This window comes from Tachyglossus aculeatus, chromosome 3, assembly GCF_015852505.1.
Source record: "Tachyglossus aculeatus isolate mTacAcu1 chromosome 3, mTacAcu1.pri, whole genome shotgun sequence".
Taxonomy (NCBI): Eukaryota; Metazoa; Chordata; class Mammalia; order Monotremata; family Tachyglossidae; genus Tachyglossus; species Tachyglossus aculeatus.
Genome location: NC_052068.1, coordinates 37,248,824 through 37,271,559, shown reverse-complemented (window position 1 = coordinate 37,271,559; position 22,736 = coordinate 37,248,824). Strand labels below are relative to the sequence as shown.

The 22,736-nt window shown below is 44.6% G+C and overlaps 1 protein-coding gene across 3 annotated transcripts in view; it reads right to left on the bottom strand.

Annotated features, from left to right (window-relative positions):
• The window catches only part of SLC16A12 (solute carrier family 16 member 12), a 47,457-nt gene extending 25,314 nt beyond the window's left edge, over positions 1 to 22,143 (bottom strand). For 2 of the 3 annotated variants that reach the window (XM_038744395.1, XM_038744397.1), the window contains exons 1-3: positions 22,086 to 22,143; positions 9,738 to 9,953; positions 323 to 426 (exon numbers count right to left, since the gene is read on the bottom strand). In XM_038744395.1, the coding sequence (XP_038600323.1) occupies positions 323 to 426; positions 9,738 to 9,847 (214 nt within the window). In that variant the 5' untranslated portion in view covers positions 9,848 to 9,953; positions 22,086 to 22,143. Of the gene's footprint in view, positions 1 to 322; positions 427 to 9,737; positions 9,954 to 12,979; positions 13,061 to 22,085 lie in introns of all 3 variants that reach the window. The other variant, XM_038744396.1, reaches the window with a different exon arrangement.
• Between the last annotated feature and the right edge of the window lie 593 nt (positions 22,144 to 22,736).

Here is a 22,736-nt window from a genome sequence, read left to right as displayed (position 1 = left end):
AAACCAGTCAGTCGGTCAATCAGTCAATCATATTTTTTGAGCCCTTATTGTGTGCAGAGCACTGTACCAAGTGCTTGGAAGAGTACACTATGATAATTGTTACAATATGACCATATAACAGACACATTCCCTGCTCACAATGATCTTACAGCATAGAGACCAGGTTAGCCGGAGCTGCAAGTGAGGGGAGATGGTCTTTCATATATATTTCATCAGCCCCCTCCCCTTTACTTGTAAGGCAGTAATGATGGCATGTCGGAAATCACTGCCATTTACAATGAAAGACTAAGCTTGTCCTTGCTTCTCAATGTGTCATACTCACCACATAGCATTGTGGCACAGTCTACAATGGAATGGATCCAAGCAGTTTGGGCATAATCCTGAGCGAAGTGGGTTTGGAACTCCACAAAAAAAATGGAGATACACCTGCAAAACACACCATGTAAATACGATAGACTCAAACCTCTGCCCAAGGCAAAGAACAGGGCGACAAGAGTTCAAAGGATCCCAGGACTGGAAGAGATTTGGAGAGGTCATCCAGACCATCCCCCTGGTTAGCCTTCGATCAATCGTCAATCAGTCGTACTTATTGAGGGCTTATTGTGTGCTAAGCACTTGGGAGAGTACAATACAACAGGGTTGGCAGACACGTCCTCTGCCCACGATAAGTGCACTGACTAGAGAGGGAGACAGACATTAATATAAATATATTAATTATAGGTAGGTACATAAGTGCTGTGGGACTGAGGGGGGTGTGAATAAAGGGAACAAATCAGGGTGATGTAGAAAGGAATGGGAGGAAAAGAGAAAGGAAAAGAGGAAATGAGGATCAGGGAAGGCCTTTTGGAAGATGTGCCTTCAATAAAGTTTTGAAGCAGGGGAGAGTAATTGTTGGGTAAGAAGAGGGAGTGCATTCCAGGCCAGAGATGGGAAGTGGGTGAGAGATTGAGGTACAATGAGAAGATTGACATTAGAGGAACGAAGTGTGCAGGCTGGGTTGCAATAGAAGAGCAGTCAGGTGAGGCAGGAGTGGGAAAGGTGATTGAGTGCTTTAAAACCGATGGTAAGGAGTATCTGTTTGATGCAGTGGTGGAAGTTCAACTTCTGGAGGTTCTTGAGGAGTGGGGAAACATGGACTGTACATTTTTGTAGAAAAATGATCTGGGTAGTAGCGTGAAGTATGGATTGAGGTGGGGAGGGAGAAGAGACAGGGAAGACAGCAAGGAGACTGATGCAGTAATCAAGGCAGGCTAGGATAAGTGCTTGGATTAACGTGGTTGCTGGATAAGTGCTTGGATTAATGTGGTTGCAGTTTGAAGGGAGAGGAAAGGTGGATTTTAGCCATGTTGTGAAAATCGAACCAATAGGATTTAATGATATGCTGAATATGTGAATGGGAGAGATGAGTCAAGGAAAATGCCAAGGTTTCAGGTTTGTGAGACAGGAAGGATGGTGGTGCCGTATACAGTGATGGGAAAATCAGGGGAAGGACAGGGTTTGGATGGGAAGTTAAAAGAGTTCTGTTTTGGACAGTTAAATTTAAGGTGTTGGGAAGGACATCGAAGTAGAGATGTCTTGAAGGCAGGGGGAAATGTGAGCCTGCAGAGAGGAAAAGTGATCAGGGCTGGAGATGTAGAGTTGGGAATCATTACATAGAGGATGATCATCTGCATAAAGCCTTCTTGGAGTGACCCCCGCCTTTCCTTTAAATTCACCCAAGGATGTGACTCACAGCCACCATTAAAAACAAGATCCAGCAGTTCACAGCCTTGGCACCAAAGAACCAAGCACACTTGTCAGCAACAAAGCTGTCCCACAACAAGTCATTGAGAGACATGAAAGTTAGAATGGAAATTTCCTCAGTCCTCAAGGTGTCACAAGTGGAACTGAGTACAAAAGTGGTGAAAGTGCTTCCCATTTGGCTAACTGAACCAGGGAGGAAGACTCCCTGTTAGGGAAGAGCAATTAATGGCATTTATTGAGTGCTTACTGGTGTGCAGAGTATTGTTCTAAGCATTTGGGAAAGAGCAGTAAGAAAGATTCCTTGCTAGTGGGTTACTGGGAGTTTCAGCATCTAGAGAACCTTCCATTTGTTATTCAACCCTAGAGCTCTATGTGTAAACGTTCAGAGTCTCTGGCCAAGTCTACACAGAGTAAAACCAACCCTTATTTTGCTAGTTAACCCCAGTACCACATGTTTCTTAGCAGGGAAAATTTTTCTGGCCTCATTTGCCACCAAACATCAGAAGCAGCATGGCTTAATGATAAAAGCATGGGCCTGAGAGCCAGAGAATGTCGGTTTTAATCCTAGCTCTGCCACTTGCCTCCTGTGTGATCGTGGGCAAGTCACTTCACTTCTCTGTGCCTCAGTTACCTCATCTGGAAAATGGGGATTAAGACTGTGAGCCCCTTGTGGGACATGGACTGCGTCCAACCTGATTACTTTGTATCTATTCCAGTGCTTAGAACAGTGCCTGGCACATAGTAAGCTCTTGACAAATACCACAAAAAATCTCTCTTATTACCTGGTTCATAGTCATTGTTCAGCTGTATTCAACTGTACTAAGTGCTTGGGAGAGTACAGTACTCTGTCTCCATCAGACTCAATCCCTTTTCAGACAGCAGTGGAGCACAACTTTCATTCATTTATTCAATTGCATTTATTGAGTGCTCATTGTATGCAAAGCACTGTACTAAGTGCTTGGGAGAGTATGCTATAACAACAGACATATTCCTTCCCACAACAATCTCACAGTCTAGAAGGGGAGACGGACTTTAATGTAAATGAATAAATAACTTGAAACTTGTTTCTTTGGTTCCCCGCATGTTCAGAATTTACCTCTCTGGTTCCCTCTCTGTCCAAGCTCAAGTTTCTCACGATGGAGACATCAAGCCATCTCACCAGAGATGATTCTGGTCCTAAAGTTTGTTATTCTGGCATTGAAGTTGCCACTGAATTGGCACAGCCTTCCTTTGGGTGAGTCCAGCCCAGTATTTATTACTCTATTTATTTATCTATTTTACTTGTACATATTTATTCTATTTATTTGATTTTGTTAATATGTTTTGTTTTGTTGTCTGTCTCCCCCTTCTAGGCTGTGAGCCCGCTGTTGGGTAGGAACCGTCTCGATATGTTGCCAACTTGTACTTCCCAAGAGCTTAGTACAGTGCTCTGCACATAGGAAGAGCTCAATAAATACGATTGAATGAATGAATGAATGAATGAATGAATGAATAAAGTGAGCTTACCTGCCTCTTCTGGGAGAACCCCCCCCCCCCCCCCCCCCCCCGTGAGGTTCACAGGAGATTCATCCAAAACCAGCCCCTAAATCCAGCCTCAGAGTGCCTCGGGGACCCCCTCTCTAAAACAGGTCCCAGCAGCTGCTGCAGAGAGGGGAATAACAGTGCTTGGGGAGAGAGCAAACTTTACAAAAGATTTGGGTGATATTTTATAGCAGCTTCAGGGTGCTGGGCATGTAAAAGAGAATACTGAAATAAAAACCCACGTGGTATGACTTGAATTTCTGAACCAGAAGTCTCGAGGTAATAATTTAAATAATAATAATTATTAGTTCCTCTCCTCCTCCCCTTCCCCGTTCCTCCCTTCAAAGCCCTACTGAGAGCTCACCTCCTCCAGAAGGCCTTCCCAGACTGAGCCCCCTCCTTCCTCTCCCCCTCCTCCCCCTCCCCACCCCCCTACCTTACCTCCTTCCCCTCCCCACAGCACCTGTATATATGTTTGTACATATTTATTACTCATTTACTTTACTTATACATATTTACTATTCTATTTATTTTATTTTGTTAATATGTTTTGTTTGGTTCTCTGTCTCCCACTTCTAGACTGTGAGCCCGCTGTTGGGTATGGACCGTCTCTATATGCTGCCAACTTGTACTTCCCAAGTGCTTAGTACAGTGCTCTGCACACAATAAGTGCTCAATAAATACGATTGAATGAATGAATGAATCCCCCCCACCCTACCTCCTTCCCCTCCCCACAGCACCTGTACATATGTTTGTACAGATTCATTACTCTATTTTACTTGTACTTTTTTACTATTCTATTTATTTTGTTAATGATGTGCACTTAGCTTTAATTCTATTTGTTCTGACAACTCGACACCTGTCGACATGTTTTGTTTTGTTGTCTGTCTCCCCCTTCTAGACTGTGAGCCCATTTTTGGGTGGGGACTGGCTCTATATGTTGCCAGCTTGTACTTCCCAAGAGCTTAGTACAGTGCTCTGCACACAGTAAGCACTCAATAAATACAATTGAATGAATGAAAGTGCTCTGCACACAGTAAGTACTCAATAAATACGATTGAATGAATGAATGAATGAATGAGTACAGGCACTGTACTAAGCTCTGGGATGGATGGGGTTTTACACACCAAATGGGGTTGGACACAGTCCCTGTCCCACATGGGGCTCACAGTTTCAATCCCCATTTACAGATGAGGTAACTAAGGAAAAGAGAAGTTAAGTGAGTTGCCCAAGGACACAGAGCAGCAAATGGCAAAGGCAGGATTAGAACCCAGGTCCTTCTGATTCCCAAGCCCTTGCTCTATTCACTAAGCCATGCTGCTTAATGCCCAATGTATGGCAGCTTACTGAAAAGCCTGGGAGAAGAAAAAATGCAGTTTACTGAATTGACAGGGCTAGTACCCATGCAAATATGTATTAAACATCACGGTCTAGCAAATACAGCATGGGCTTGGGAGTCAGAAGGACCTGGGTTCTAAACCTGGCTCCACTTACTCATCTGTGTGTGACCTTGGGTAAGTCACTTCATTTCCCTATGCCTAGATTACCTCATTTTACCACAAGAAGCAGTGTGGCCTAGTTGTGTCAGAAGGACCTGGGCTCTAATCCCAGCTCTGCCACTTGTCTGCTGGGTGAACTTGGGCAAGTCACTTTACTTCTCTGTGCCTCAGTGACCTCATCTGTAAAATAGGGATTAAGACTGTGAGCTCCATGTGGGACAGGGACTGTGTCCAAATGGATTAGCTTGTACCCACCAGCCCCAGTGCTTGGAACAGTGCTTGGCACATAGTATGCTCTTAACAAATACTATTATTACTATTATTATTATTAATATTTAAAATGGGGATTGAGACTGCGAGCCCCACATGGGGCCCCAGGTGAGCCCCATGTGAGCCCCATGTGGGACAGGGACTGTATCTGACTTGATTACCTTGTGTCTACCCCAGTGCTTAGAACAGTGCTTGACACGTAGTAAGTGTTTAACAAATACCATCATCATCATTCAGGTGGGAATGGGATGTGATGATTGCTGAATCAGTCTCATCTTGTAGAGTCCAGCTGCTTAAACCTGAGCACAGGTACAGAGTGGTCTTCCTTCCCTCCTTACCTAACTCCATCCATTTACAGGCAAAGAGCAACTATTTTTAAATACCCTTTGCTAAAATACCTCAAAAGAATCAATCAATCAGTCAATGAATGGTATTTATTGAGCATTTACTTTGTGCAGAGTTCTATACTAAAGTGCTTGGGCAAGTACAATCCAACAGTGACAATAGACATGATCCCTACCTGTAAGGAGCTTAAAAGATGGTCACAGAATTCTGATTTTTTTTTGTTTTGCACTGCATTATTATGTCTATCATAGAACATGCCTCTGGGTTCATCATAAAAACTCAGCCTATGAAAAGGAAGGGGTGACTTTGTCCCTTAATAATCATGGTATTTAAATGCTATGTGCCAAGCACTGTCCTAAGCACTGGGGTAGGTTCTAATGCCGGCTCGGTCACTTGTCTGCTGTGTGACCATGGACAAGTCACTTCACTTCTCTGGGTCTCAATTACCTCATCTGTAAAATGGGATTAAGACGGTGAGCCCCACGTGGGACAATCTGACTACCTTGCATCCACCCCAGTCCTTAGAACAGTGCTTGGCCCGTAGTAAGCATTTAACAGATACTCTTATTACTATTATTATTATTATCCAAGATAATCAGGTCCCACATGGGGCTCACAGTCCAAGTAGTTGGGAGAACGAGTATTGAATCCCTCTTTTGCACATGAGGGAAGTGAGGCACAGAAAAGTTAAGTGACATGCCCGAGGTCACACAGCACACAGGTGGCAGAGTCAGGATTAGAATCCATGTCCTTTGATTTCCAGACCCGTGCTCTTTCCTCTAGGCCTCGTCCCTTTCCGTATCATGGACTGTTCTCTTGAAAGATCAATTTTGCTAAAACTGCATTAACATGCTCAGTTTCATGTCATGAATTTTCAACCTCTGATGTGTAAGTGTTCTACACACAGTAACCAATCAAGAATATCATCGCTTGATTATTTCATTGATCTTTGTCCTCCTACTGTTCCTCCACTCCTTTGTCACTGGGACAGGAGACAGAGAAGATAGATCCGAGAATGAAAATCCCCCAGCCAAATCAGCAAAACCAGACCTAGGTATAAGGTCCAAAATCGAAGCAAGAAAATTGGCCCCAAACCCAGTAGGCACAGGCTGCCAAGAAGATGTGCTGATATCGAAGTTCCAGGAAAGAGGAAGATGCAATTTTGCAGAGAAGGCAGATATGTGATTTCAGAAGCATTCACCCTGCTGGCCTCAGCCTCTTTCTAAAAGCACTGGATCACTGCTTAAGGTGAGATCTGCCTGTGTCGATACTAATCCGTAAAATAATTTTACCCAAGGAAAGTGCTCCTCAAAAAAAAAAAAAAGAAGCAACATGAAACAGTGTGGCTTAGTGGAAAGAGCACAGGCCTGGGAATCAGAAGAACTGGGTTCTAATCCTTACCCCACCATGTACCATCTGTGTGACTTTAAGCAAGTCATTTAACTTAATCTAAGTTAGCTCATCTATAAAATGATTAATACTGTTAGCTTTATGTGGGAGAGGGACAGTGTTCAACCTAATTGTTACAGTGCCTGGCATATAGTAATCAATCAATCAATCAATCGTATTTATTGAGTGCTTACTGTGTGCAGAGCACTGTACTAAGCACTTGGGAAGTACAAGAGTGGACTCACAGTCTAGAAGGGGGAGAAAGAGAACAAAACCAAACATACTAACAAAATAAAATAAATAGAACAGATATGTACAAGTAAAATAAATAAGTAAATAAATAGAGTAATAAATATGTACAAACATATATACATATATACAGGTGCTGTGGGGAAGGGAAGGAGGTAAGATGGGGGATGGAGAGGGGGACGAGGGGGAGAGGAAGGAAGGAGCTCAGTCTGGGAAGGCCTCCTGGAGGAGGTGAGCTCTCCATAGGGCCTTGAAGGGAGGAAGAGAGCTAGCTTGGCGGATGTGCGGAGGGAGGGCATTCCAGGCCCGTGGGATGACGTGGGCCAGGGGTCGATGGCGGGACAGGCGAGAACAAGGCATGGTGAGGAGATTAGCGGCAGAGGAGTGGAGGGTGCAGGGTGGGCTGGAGAAGGAGAAAAGGGAGGTGAGGTAGGAGGGGGTGAGTGATGGACAGCCTTGAAGCCGAGGGTGAGGAGTTTCTGCCTGATGCACAGATTGATTGGTAGCCACTGGAGATTTTTGAGGAGGGGTGTAACATGCCCAGAGCGTTTCTGGACAAAGACAATCCAGGCAGCAGCATGAAGTATAGATTGAAGAGGGAAGAGACACGAGGATGGGAGATCAGAGAGAAGGCTGATGCAGTAGTCCAGACGGGATAGGATGAGAGCTTGAACGAGCTGCGTAACAGTTTGGATGGAGAGGAAAGGGCGGATCTTGGCAATGTTGCAGAGCTGAGACCAGCAGGTTTTGGTGACGGCTTGGATGTGAGGGGTGAATGAGAGAGCGGAGTTGAGGATGACGCCAAGGTTGTGGGCTTGTGAGACGGGAAGGATGGGAGTGCCGTCAACGGTGATGGGAAAGTCAGGGAGAGGGCAGGGTTTGGGAGGGAAGACGAGGAGTTCAGTCTTGGACATGTTGTGTTTTAGGTGACGGGCAGACATCCAGATGGAGATGTCCTGAAGGCAGGAGGAGATGTGAGCCTGGAGAGTGGGGGAGAGAGCAGGGGCAGAGATGTAGATCTGGGTGTCATCAGTGTAGAGATGATAGTTGAAGCCGTGGGAGCGAATGAGGTCACCAAGGGAGTGAGTGTAGATCGAGAACAGAAGGGGACCAAGCACTGAACCTTGGGGAACCCCCACAGTAAGGGGATTGGAGGGCGAGGAGGAGCCTGCAAAAGAGACTAATTGCTTAACAAATGCTATGATTATTATTAGTAGTATTATTGTTATCAATAATAATGATAATAAACCTTATCCCAAGGAGATGGAGACTTTTAAAAAGCTTCCAGGAACAGAAGCCCATGGGTTTGTTTTCTTTTTGCACAGCCTAGCATGGATTTAGGAAATGCATACTCACATATTTGTTTCTGAAACACTAACTGGGAGGGGAAGACATCCAGCGCTTAGAACAGTGCTTTGCACATAGTAAGCGCTTAACAAATGCCATCATCATCATGAATGCAATTCACTGTTTTCACTTCTGCCCGAGGCTAAAATACACAAAAAGCTGCCTATCAGCTAATGTTTTAAAGTAGATGCTTCTAAACTCAGTGAAAATCCTCAAGAAAACAATAATTAATTTTACTTCTGCCTCTTGTTTTCAGTTTTCTTGAAATCTGGATTTCAAATAGAATGGAAATGGGGATTTCAAGTCCTCTCTATTCACAGTGTCTTCATGAAGGGTCAAATGTCACCAAGCTTGTAGGCCTCATTTCGCTGCTCTGTTGTGTGATATGTCTTGGCTTTGTTGGCTGTTGAAAACCTTTGAAGCTGAATGGAGTGATGTGGCTTTGTGTGCTGAATATGTTACACTTGGCCATAGTTTGGGGTAGATAGGAAACAGGCAATCGGTGATGGCTGCCAAAAACTCAACCCCAGGGTGCAGTTGGCTCTGATACCTTCTCAGGATGAGTACAGGCCTCATCCTGTAACTCAGACCAGCTACAAGACTCACATTCATGGGTGTTACACTTGTGGGTGTAACACAGACCAGCTCCAGGCCTCACACTTTCTGGGACCGGGCAGGACCCTGGAATTCCAGCCCAGGCAGGGCCCATCTCTGCCGGGGTTAGGCAGTCATTAAACTTGGCAGCGACAGGGCAACTACTGAAACTGCACTGTGGCAGATTAAAAACAATAAAACTAAACAGTTCTCTGCCCAGCAGGTAGTAAGTACATGTGATATGATCTCTTGGGAAATTGTGGAGGCAGAAAGTATCAGGAGGTTCAGTTTGGGGGTTTGGAGCAATTAGTGCTAGAGATGTAGATGGAAGAATAGGGGGGCATAAGTTAGCTAAATCAATTAAATCAATGATATTTAGTGAGCACTTACTGTGTATACAGCACTGTATTTTTAAAGCCATTAAAGAAGGTAACTAGGAAGTGTCATCGCCATTCAATCATATTTATTGACCACCTACTGTGTTCAAAGCCCTGTAATAAGCTCCCAATACAACAACAAATGGACACATTCCCTGCCCACAACGAGCTTACAGTCTAGAGACAAGCTTACACCTTAGACAGGATATTGGGCCGGATGGACTTTAAATGCCGTACACTATTGGCTTTGCTCGTGTTTTTATCCATCTTATATGGGGAAAAGATAAAATCACCTGGAGACAAGAATCTTGAGACTCCAGGTCCTACAAACTCAGAAGAAAAAGGAAAAAGGACCCGGGCACGCAGGGCCGTCCAAGAGAACAGAGAGAGAACCTCCACGTACCTGGTGACTGCCCTAGTGCAGATGGTAACGAGGAAACAGCCCGCGACAATCATCCAACCCCAGCCTCCATCCGGGGGTGCTGCGTACAGGACTTTCTTTGGGGCCGCCATCGTGTCTGCTGATGAGCTTCTCTCTCCTCCGCAAAGCCACTTTAATGGCCCAGTGGTGGTTTGGGGCAGATTCCGCTAGCCCGATGATTTTACACACAAAGAATTCCTGTCAATATAGAAAGTCAACATGAAACGTTACCTGGCACAATCAAAATCACAAAGACAATCGATCAGAGTTAACTTGATCAATGGATCGAACAATCGGGGGCATTTGCCGAGTGCTTACTGTTCACAGAGCACCGTATTAAGCTCTTGGGAAAGTAATAATAATAATAATAACAGAATTTATTAAGCACTTACTATTTGCAAAGCACTGTTCTAAGCGCTGGGGAGGTTACAAGGTGATCAGGTCCCATGGGAGGCTTACAGTCTTAATCCCCATTTGACAGATGAGATAACTGAGGCACAGAGAAGTGAAGTGACTTGCCCGAAGTCACACAGCTGGCAACTGGCAAAGCAGGGATTCGAACCCATGACCTCTGACTCCAAAGCCCAGGCTCTTTTCCACTGAGCCACGCTGCTTGTTGGCAGATGTGACAATTACTCCCTACCCCTTCAAAACCTTATTGAAGGCACATCTCTTCCAAGAGGCCTTCCCAGACTAAGCCCCACTTTTCCTCATCTTCCACTCCCTTTGCCCTTTGCTCTTTCCCCTGCTTTCCAGTCTCACAGCAGTTATGTATATATCTGTCATTTTATTTATTTGTATTGATGTCTGTCTCCTCCCACCCCTCTAGACTGTGAGCTCATTGTGGGCAGGGATTGTCATTGTTTACTGTTGTATTGGTTTCTCCCAAGTGTTTAGTACAGTGTTCTGCACACAGTAAGCACTTAAAAACGTGATTGAATGAATGAATGAATGAATGTGATCCCTGCCCACAAGGAGCTTAGAGAAAGGGTCTGCTTTTTGTTCTACTGTACTCTACCAAGCACTTAGTACAGTGTTCTACACACAGTAAGCGCTCAATAAATATGATTGAATGAATGAATGAATAAATGAAGGTTACAGGGGGAGACGGACATTAAAAGACATTTCAAAAAGCTGAATCCCTGATACATAATGGAACAAAGGTGGATGGGGAGAGTAGCCTCCAACTGGCTGGATGGAATGGATGGAAGGGCCACGATCAGAATTGAGTTCATTGGGAGAAAGGGGCCACTTGACAAAGATGGAAATTGGGTTTGGTTGGTCCAGAGAGAATGGAGTTAACGGTTTGACTTCCACTATTTTCTCTCCTCTCCCCACTTCTCTGCACCTTCCCCAATGCCCCCGCCCGAAAAATCCTCCTGCTGCAGAGATGGGGGGATTCCCGATTGCCACTCCCCGTTCTCCTCCTCCCTTTCCCTTCCCCCTCCACCTCCTCTCTGCAATGCTTGAATTCCCACCATGTCAGATGGGAGCCCGAGATGCACAATGAGGAGCCAGGATCTCCTTTCCTTTAGAACTGACTGCTGAGGTGGACTTGAGATTTCAGGACAAGGGGGTTGGGAGGGGGGAGTGAAGAAGGGGAGACTACTGGCTCTTCCCCCATCTTTTCTCTCCCCTCCTCCCCTTCCTCCCTAGCCCCTGTCACCCTCACCCAACCCCAGGGTCTGAGAGAGATACCAGCCAGCAGTATTCAGGTGTCCCAGCGTGGCGGTTTGCCCACCGCATTTCACCCCTTGGTGGGGAATGGCTGGGGGTCCGCTCCCTTGAATTGCAAAGGAGAAAGCCATCTGGACGGTATGCATTGGTGAGAAAAAAAATGATGGTATTTGTTAAGCGCTTGCTATTCATTCATTCATCCATTCAATCGTATTTATTGAGTGCTTACTGTGTGCAGAGCACTGTACTAAGTGCTTGGGAAGTACAAGTTGGCAACATATAGAGACGGTCCCTACCCAACAATGGGCTCACAGTCTAGAAGAGGTGAGGAAGACTACGTGAATTTTGGAGTGAAGGAATCAGAAAAGCTATCAAGCTTAGCAGCAGGATTTGACAACCCAGGAGCAGGACTTTTCCCAAATGAGGCTAGGGAACAGCAAGCTTCTGGGATACCTCTTCACCCTCCCCTTAATGATGCCCCGAAAGATGTCACCGGTTCCCAGAAAAATCCTCTTGGGAACTCTCTCTGGTGCTCTCTGGTACCTTGGAAGTTGGGAAGACTTTTGGATATTTTACTAGCCCACTGTTGGGTAGGAACCGTCCCTATATGTTGCCAACTTGTACTTCCCAAGCGCTTAGTGCAGTGCTCTGCACACAGTAAGCGCTCAATAAATACGATTGAATATAAGTAAAATGGCGTTGGACACAGTTCCTGCCCCATGTCGGGCTCACTGTCTCAATCCCCATTTTACAGATGAGGTAACTGAGGCACAGAGCAGTGCAAGGTTACACAGCAGACAAGTGATGGAGCCAGTATGACCTTCTGATTCCCGGGCTGGTGCTCTAACCACTATGCCATGCTGCTTCTATGCACTCTCTGTATATCACATGGGGATAGGGATGCTGGTTTTAATGCACTTAATAATAATAATAATAATAATATTGGCATTTGTTAAGCGCTTACTATGTGCAAAGCACTGCTCTAAGCACTGGGGGATACAAGGTGATCACGTTGTCCCACGTGGGGCTCACAGTCTTAATCCCCATTTTACAGATGAGGTAACTGAGGCTAAGGGAAGTTAAGTGACTTGCCCAAGGTGACACAGCAGACATGTGGCAGAGCTGGGATTCGAACCCATGACCTCTGACTCCCAAGCCCGTGCTCTTTCCACTGAGCCATGCTGCTTCTCCCATGCTTCTAATAGATAGAGCATGGGCCTAGGCGTGAGAAGGACCTAGGTTCTAATCCCGTCTATGCCTGCTGTGTGACCTTGGGCAAGTCATTTCAATGCCTTGGTCCTCAGTTACCTCATCTGTAAAATGAGAATTAAAACTGTGAGCCCCATGTGGGAAGTGGACTGTTTCCCACCTGATGAGCTTGTATCTACTCCAGGGCTTAGTACAGTGCATGGCATATAGTACACATTTAACAAATGCCATTAAAAAAATGATTGCAATGAGCTTCTCACACTAATCAAATATAGCTGGCATTCTGATGGATAATTTTTTCTCCCTTACTCCTCTCTCTGGTTAAAAAAGCCATTCACCTGCCTTCTCCAGGGTCCGGGATTTCTGAAAGCTTCCCATGTCTGTTTCCCCAATCCATCCCTGGCTCATCCGACTTGGGTCTGTGAGAGGAAGAGTGGCTGCATGAAATAGGAATTTATTGTCTTCTAAAAAGCAGCTGAGTATTCCACAAATGATTCATTTTTTCCCACCAAAATAATATCAAACCGAATGTTCACTAAAGGCAGTAATCGATAAACCTAAAAATCCATGGTGATTTTATACTAAGTGGATTTTCCAAGCAATAAGTCATCAGCCCCTACACCCATTTTGCAAAAACTATACAAGTCACCCCATTTCACTCTACTGGGAGAAGCCATCACTCTGAATCCTACCTCTTTTTCCCACAACACCCATTTCCCTGCCACTACCAATAGCTCTTCAGGGGCAGGGCCACATTTTCTAAAAATACTAATAATAATGATAATAATTGTGGTATTTGTCAGGCACTTGTTACATGCCAAGCTCTGTACTGAGCACAGGGGTAGATACAAGATAATCAGGTCCCACATGGAGCTCACAGTCTAAGTAGGAGGGAGAACAGGTATTAAATCCCCATATTGTAGATGAGGGAACTGAGGCACAGCAAGGTTAAGTGACTTGCCCAAGGTCACTCAAAAGGTTTAGTGGCGGAGCCAGGATTAGAACCCAAGTCCTCTGATTCTCAGGCCCAGGCTCTTCCCACTGGGCCATGTTGCATTACTTTGAGATGTTGAGCCCTTTATGGGCAGCGATGGTTTCTGTTGCTGAACTGTACTTCCCAAGTGCTTAATACAGTGCTCTGCACATAGTAAGTGCTCAATAAATATGATTGAATGAGTGAAACTTCACTCATCTCCCCAGACATTTCTACCAGGCCCTTGCCACTCCCTTCAGGGTAATGCACAAACCTCACCTTTTCCCCTCATATAGAGTTCCACTTTGTAACATCTTCTGATTCTAAAAGCAGAAATACTCTTTCTTAGCATGAGTCAAATATACTATAGAGGTGAGTCAAATATACTATTTTAAAAACAAATCAAACATCATTTTCAGAAGTGACATTTAGGCTGGGAATTATCTGGGGTACCTATTCCTGTTTTAAGTATAGTCAAACCGGCTAATTCATTCATTCATTCATTCAATCAATCATATTTATTGAGTGCTTACTGTGTTCAGAGCACTGTACTAAGCATTTGGGAAGTACAAGTCGGCAACATATAGAGACAGCCCGTACCCAACAATGGGCTCACAATCTAGAAGGGGGAGACAGACAGCAAAACAAGTAGACAGGTATCAAAACCATCAGAAAAAATAGAATTATAGCTATTTGCACATCATTAATAAAACAGAGTAGTAAATATGTACAAGTAAAATAAATAAAGTAACAAATATGTACAAATATATACAAGTACTGTGGGGAGGGGAAGAGGGTAGGGTGGGGAGACGAATTCCTAGGGGAGGAGGAGAGGAAAAAGGGGGCTCAGTCTGGGAAAACCTCCTGAACAAACAATAAGCAGACATTTGCCTTAAGCCAACAACTCTTCAGGAACAAAGACAATGGTTTCTAAGACAGATTTATGGGCTGATCACCCATCAGGAATACAGTTTGTCACCATACAGTACTTCTAACTCAATAGGTGCTTAATAAATACCATTGATGATGATGATGATGATGATGATGATTCTGTGGATTTATAGAAATAGCGGTATGAGATTCATGCTCTATTTGCCGAGTTTAACGATCATTTCCAAAGGGCAATCTTGTTTCCTTAATTTAATTTCCCTATTAGAAGATTTGTTTTTGTTCCAGTGTTACACTGCTGATTCCTATTTCTCAGAGCAGGGTGTAAGTCTTACAGATACTACCAACATTAGTGGAAGGCGCCTGCCTCGTCTGCTCCTCTCAGCTCACCCCAGCCAGCTCGGATTCATTCATTCAGTTGTATTTAGTGAGTGCTTTACTGTGTGCAGAGGACTGTACTAAGCACTTGGGAGAGTACAACACAACAATAAACAGACACATTCCCTGCCCACAACGACCTCAATTCCAAACCCCAACCTCCACCGGACCTATCCGACATGGAGCTATGCACGGTTTCCACCCCCATTCTCTGTCTTCCCGTTTTAGACTGTGAGCCCACTGTTGGGTAGGGACCGTCTCTATATGTTGCCGACTTGTACTTCCCAAGCGCTTAGTACAGTGCTCTGCACAAAGTAAGCGCTCAATAAATACGATTGATTGATTGATTGCTCACACCACTGTTGACCTGGACAGCCATAAGGCAATTCCAGTCCCTAATCTTTGCGGACTGGAATCAGGGGAAGTTGGGTTGTCAGCATTCCCTGGACACCAGCTATCAATCTTATGGATTCCAGAGCCAACAGAAGGCACAAGGAAGCCCAAGAGATGTTTCTGAGGCAAATCATGCTAGATTGAGGAAAAAAAAATCACCACCAGTTAGTATCAAGACTGAGTCTAGGACTGCTATAGTCATTCAGCAGTGGGAAAAATCCACTTACATCCTTCTGATTATTTCCCTAACCCTGTACAGCTATCTTATGGAGGCCCAATTCATGTCCCATCTGCTCAACCCAGGCAGGACTGTAACTGTTAATATGACTTGGCTAATTTTTCTTAATCTTCTTGTGAAGATCCTCCCCTCAAGTAAAAACCCAGTATAAACAACTAAAGCTATCATACATTTCCATTTTAATCTTTACTTACTACTTTTAAATGAATGCTGCCATTGGGATGAGGAGGCTTACAGAGTCTTGCAAATTGCCATCTGATACTGTTAAGTGGAGGAGGTTGAAAAAGTCAAACGTTCTTAGAATTATTAGCAATTAAATCAAGTTACCACTTTCCTAATGAGGTGGCTGACATTTCCACTGTTTTATGCAGACACTCTAGGTATGCCATCCCCCATAAAGTATTTTTTGAGCACTTACTGTGTGCAAAAGGCTGCGCTAAATTCTGGAGAAGATGCAAAATAGACAAACTGGGCATGGTCCCTATTTCACATGGGCTCATAATCTAGGGGCGAGGTCAGATACAGTAAAGAGAAAGGAAATACAGGCAATCAATTACTAACAGTGGGAACATTTAAATGAACAAGAATTTAAAAAATTATAGGCAGAGACAAAAACAACACAGCAAAATGATTCAGTTTGCAGTTAACAGTCTCTAAACTTTATAGCTCTCCAATGAATCAACGCCTTAGAGTGGCAGGAGAGTTTGTGTACACTAATGAATCTTAGAGCTATGCCATATAGGGTTACCCATATTGGAAAGATATAAGCCGAAGTTTCAAACAAAGTTGATTCACCTGTGCTGGGCAGCATCAGCATGGGAAAGAGTCAAAGGCAGATGATCAGGTGATCAAAACACTGATTCATTCATTCATTCATCCATTCAATCACATTTATTGAGCGCTTTCTGTGTGCAGAGCACTGTACTAAGCTCTTTCATTCAATTCATTCATTCAATAGTATTTACTGAGCGCTTACTGTGTGCAGAGCACTGTACTAAGCGCTTGGGAAGTACAAGTTGGCAACGTATAGAGACGGTCCCTACCCAACAACGGGCTTACAGTCTAGAAGGGGGAGACAAGGAAGGCCCGCGGGAAGGGCAGTGGAATCTGGAAGCCCCAAAAGCAGCAAGTAAACACGGCTTTGGCCTCTGGTTGGAGGAATCCCATGCTAAGATTATGGCCAGACGCTGCTCCGGTGAGCATGGAGGTGCTGGGAAATTCATCTTGCTAGAGCTAAGTCTGGTTCACCCTAGTGAGTGGGGAACCAGGAGACATCCAAGAGCCAATGTGTCTCCTGGCAGGGAACAAGGCACTGGGCCTCACTCTTCTGGCTTACGGGTTCATTCCTTAGCCGTCCTGCTCATTCCTGGGTCCTACTAGCTGCTTCAGAGAAGCAGCGTGGCTCAGTGGAAAGAGTCTGGGCTTTGGAGTCAGAGGTCATGGGTTCAAATCCTGGCTCTGCCACTTGTCAGCTGTGTGACTTTGGGCAAGTCACTTAACTTCTCAGGGCCTCAGTTACCTCATCTGTAAAATGGGGATGAAGACTGTGAGCCCCCTGCGGGACAACCTGATCACCTTGTAACCTCCCCTGCGCTTAGAACAGTGCTTTGCACATAGTAAGTGCTTAATAAATGCCATTATTATTATTATTATTATTATTATTGTTACTAGTCCCCATTAACCTTTTAATCTCCAGTGGCTCCGTTGGTGGCTCCGAGTTGCTGTGTCCTATGTCTGCTCTGGCTTTTTTTTTAATGGTATTTGTTAAGAGCTTACTAAGCATCAAACACGGTTCCAAGGGCTGGGGAGGATACAAGCTGTTGAGGTTGGACACAGTCCCCATCCCGCACGGAACTCCCTGTTTAAGTAGGAGGGAGAATTAGGTATCCTCATTTTACAGTGAGCAAGACCGAGGAACAGGGAAGTGAAGTGACTTGCCCCCGATCACACAGCAGGCCACTGGCAGAGCCGGGATTAGAACCCATTTCCTCGCTTTACCCACAAGGCCATGTGGCTTTGGAATATCATAGAGACGGTCCCTACCCAACCACGGGTTCACAGTCTAGAAGGGGGAGACAGACAACAAAACCAAAAATGTAAACAAGTGTCAAAATGGTCAGGACAAATAGAATTATAGCTATATGCACATTATTAACAAAATAAATAGAATAGTAAATATCAAAAACAATGGCAGAGACTCAAGCTTTTACGGCACGGAAGAAGGCACTGGTAAATTGCTTCAATATCTTTACCAAAAAAAAACTCTCCAGATACACATACCAGAATGACTTTATGACAGACGATGGGACGCTCTGAAGAGGGCGGGTCCATGGAGTCGCTATGGGACAGAAACAACTCGAGGACATTTGAAGAAGAAGAAACTTTATAAAAATGTATTTTTCAAAGAAGAGATCTGAGAAGTTGCTTTCATGTCTCAAGCTCATTACCGTGACCTCGTTATGGGCAATGAACAATCTGCTAATTCTGCTGTTTTGTACTCCCCCAAGAGCTTAGTACAGTACTCTGCACATAGTAAGAGCTCAATAAATATGATTCAGTGATTCTTTCTCAACTGAGGTCTAGGCCCAGGCAGCCTTCTTCTCCACCTTTCCCTTTAAAATCTTGCCTGATAATAATAATAATAAAATAATAATAATAATAATAATGATGTTGGTATTTGTTCAGTGCTTACTATGTGCCAGGTACTGTTCTAAGCACTGGGGTAGATACAAGGTAATCAGGTTGTCCCACGTGGGGCTCACAGTCTTCATCCCCATTGTACAGATGAGGTCACTGAAGCACAGAGAAGTTAAGTGACTTACTCAAGGTCACACAGTTGGCAAGTGGCAGAGCCAGGATTCTAACCCATGACAATGACTCCCAAGCCTGGGCTCTTTCCCCTAAGCCATGCTGCCTTTAGACTGTTCCTTAAGGACAGGGAATGCATCTACCAATGATGATATCATATTGTACTCTCCCAAGTGCTTAGTATAGTGCTCTGCATACAGAAAGGCCACAATAAATACCATTTATTGATTGCTGGATAATAGAAAATTATGCTGTTTTCTAGAAGCACTTAGAACAGTGCTTTGCACATAGTTAAGTGCTTAATAAATACCATTACTATTATTATTATATTATTATTTTCCAGAAGGGCATGGTGTGCAGACATAGCAAGACAAACAGCTAGGCTGGAACCCTCTCCACCTCAGAGAGCTTTGGGCAGGAGCTGGGGCCATGGACAAACTAGTGTTCATTTTGGGGGGCCTGAGCTATCTTGTGCTTCTTGGGGCTTTGTGGTTATCACTTTATGGGCAATGTTTAAGTCCCTGGGCCACCCTCCAGGGATTAGCTTCCAGGAATGGAGGGTCGGTTGCCCCCCAAAAAAGCAAACCTTCCTCAGGCAAAGAATGTCTGAGATTCTACTTCCACTTCAGGGTGTTTGGTGTTTGGTGGCATAGAAGCGCTTAGTACAGTGCTCTGCACACAGTAAGTGTTCAATAAATGCAATTGAATGAATGAATAGAAGCAGCATGGCCTAGTGAATAGAGCACGGGCCTGAACATCAGAAGGACCTGGGTGCTGCCACTTGTCTGCTATGTGATCTTGGGCAAGGCACTTTGCTTCTCTGCACCTCAGTTGTCTCATCTGTGAAACAGGTTTAAGACTGCTAGCTCTTATGTGGGACAGGAACTGTGTCCAAACCACTTATCTTGTATCTACTCCAGTGTTTAGTACAGCGTCTGGCGCATGGAAAGTGTTTAATATATACCACAGATTATTGTTATTATTATTATTATACCAATAGGTGAGAAAAGGTAAGAGTGTGGACATGTTCTCAAGAAATGAAATGAGCCTTTCATTGAGCTCATTCACCCCTAAAGAATAGTGAGACTTCACAACACAATGCTCATTGCAAACAAGTCATGCCACAAACGTGTTCTTCTATTATAAGAACACCACCCCCTGCTCTAAACCCTCCCTGCGACTCTCCCATCCTTCCCAGAAGGATCTTCAGATGAGATCTACTCCCTCCTCTCAAGTGCTACTCCATCCACCTGTGCGTCAGACCCCGATCTCCCTCTCATCTTATGAAATCTCTCACCCCTTCCCTCCTCCCCTTCTTAACTTCCATCTTCAACCGCTCACTCTCCACTGGCTCCTTCCCTTCTGCCTTCAAACATGCCCACGTCTCCCCCAACCTAAAAAAACCCTCTCTTGGCCCTACCTCCCCTTCTAGTTATCGCCCTATCAACCTCCTACCCTTCCTGTCCAAAATCCTAGAACGAGTCGTCTACATCCACTGCCTCGAATTCCTCAATGCCAACTGTCTCCTTGACCCCCTCCAATCTGGCTTCCGTCCCCAACACTCCACCGAAACTGCCCTCTCAAAGGTCACCAATGACCTCCTTCTTGCCAAATCCAACGGCTCCTACTCTATCCTAATCCTCCTCGACCTCTCAGCTGCCTTTGACACTGTGGACCACCCCATTCTCCTCAACACGCTATCCAGCCTTGGCTTCACAGACTCTGTCCTCTCCTGGTTCTCCTCATCTCTCCGGCCGTTCATTCTCAGTATCCTTTGCGGGCTCCTCCTCCCCCTCCCATCCCCTCACTGTGGGGGTTCCTCAGGGGTCAGTTCTTAGTCCCCTTCTGTTCTCTATCTACATTCATTCCCTTGGTGAACTCATTTGCTCCCATGGCTTCAACTACCATCTCTACGCTGATGACACCCAAATCTACATCTCTGTCCCTGCTCTCTCCCCCTCCCTCCAGGCTCGCATCTCCTCCTGCCTTCAGGGCATCTCCATCTGGATGTCTACCCGCCATCTAAAACTCAGTATGTCCAAGACTGAACTCCTCATCTTCCCTCCCAAACCCTGCCTTCTCCCTGACTTTCCCGTCACTGTGGACGGCACTACCATCCTTCCTGTCTCACAAGCCCACAACCTTAGTGTCATCCTTGACTCCGCTCGCTCGTTCACCCCACACATCCAATCTGTCACCAAAACCTGCCGGTCTCCCCTCCACAATATCGCCAAGATCCACCCATTCCTCTCCATCCAAACCACTACCTTGCTGGTTCAATCTCTGATCCTATCCCCACTGGATTACTGCATCAGCCTCCTCTCTGATTTCCCATCCTCCTGTCTCTCCCCGCTTCAGTCTATACTTCACTCTGCTGCCCAGATTATCTTTGTACAGAAACACTCTAGGCATGTCACTCCTCTCCTCAAAAATCTCCAGTGGCTTCCTGTCAACCTACGAATCACGCAAAAACTCCTCACTCTCAGCTTCAAGGCTCTCCAGCACCCTGCCCCCTCCTACCTCACCTCTCTTCTCTCCTTTTACAGCCCAGCCTGTACCCTCCACTCCACTGCCACTAACTTCCTCACTGTACCTCATTCTCACCAGTCCCGCCATCAACCCCTGGCCCACATCCTCCTCCTGGCCTGGAATGCCCTCCCTCCACACATCCACCAAGCTAGCTCTCTTCTTCCCTTCAAAGCCCGACTGAGAGCTCACCTCCTCCAGGAGGCCATCCCAGACTGAGCCCCCTTTTTCCTCTCCTCCTCCCCATCCCCACCTCCTGCCCTACCTCCTTCCCCTCCCCACAACACTTGCATATATTTGTACAGATTTATTACTCTATTTCCTTTACTTGTACATATTTACTACTCTATTTATTTTGTTAATTATGTGCATATAGCTTTAATTCTATTTGTTCTGATTATTTTGACACCTCTCTATGTTTTGTTTTGTTGTCTGTCTCCCACTTCTAGACTGTGAGCCCATCATTGGGTAGGACCATCTCTATATGTTGCCGACTTGTACTTCCCAAGCGCTTAGTACAGTGCTCTGCACACAGTAAGTGCTCAATAAATACGATTGAATGAATGAATGAATGAATGAGACTAAGGGATTTTAATTGTCTCTATTTCTTGCTCTGACAGTTAACTTCCTACCATTTACTTTAATTGAAAGATTTGTATTTTGGAATTATCACTAATTACAAGCTAACACCAGTTAAAAGACAACAGACAAAGCTTTTTTAGCAAAGGACATGATGTTAGAAACTTAAAGTAACAGAGGTAGAATTACTAAACACAGTAATGATTGCCATGGTAAGAACATATTAACTTTCCATAATGACATCTTCAAGGTTTTGAAAATGTCAATACCTCTTTCACCCTACTTTCACTCATCATCCTTTGATGAGAAACAGGCGCTGATATTCTCCAGAGGTAAAATGAGGCACAATTTAAATCCATCCCCATGGGTGGGAATTCACTCCTTTTTTTTTTTTCTCTTTTATGAGGAATAGATAAAATGGATACCTTTAACCTCAGGAGCAGATTATTTAGAGGCAAAAATATTCCCCCAAAATAACATGCATTGCCAATGCTCTTAAATTAACAAACACTCCCCTACTTAAATCATGACGATTAAACAACACTGTGACCACCCAGAGCAACTTCACTTGCCAGGATCAGTGAGGAAAGCAGAGACGAAAAGATTTAAGCATTATGGAGACTATATTAACCAAGTCATCATATTAAAGTTTGGAATTTACCAGCTGATAGTTTTTGTCTTCATCATCGCTGAATCTGTATCCAAGCACATAGGAACAGCAAAATGACACAGAGCAACTTAGGGGATAGCCAAATCGAAGCTCTTGTGTCATTCAAAAAGATAATGTTTAACAGATTTTTACTTATTTACAATAAAGAAGAGAAAAGGCCAGTACTGACGCATCTCCTAGGGATTTCAGGGCAGCAAGCTTAGCCCCTCATTATTAGCTTTTTGGAAGATCCCTGTTAAAGTTGGTAAAAAACTCCAGAGAGCCTCTTAAATACTGGTCCGTCTCATGAATGTTTCCTTCCCCTGCTGCACAAACCGTTCTCATCCACAGGTGGGCATTTTTGTTCAAATTCCAACGATATCAATTTACTTGTCAATGCCAATGATATGTCAGAAGCAACTTCCCAATTAGAGGAGAAGAGAGTGGAATTAGACATTCCCCCAACAAATGATGTGTTATAGGCAGATGACCCATTAAAAGACCTTTCCCAAACTGATACCCAGCTTCAGATGTCCAACTTTAAGCTTCACTAAACTTTTGTCTTTTGCTGTTGATAATGAAGAAATAACATCCTGAGGCATTCATTTTCAAAGAAGTAATTCCACCAATGGTCCCAAACCTACTCTGCTGTCCACTGTGTCC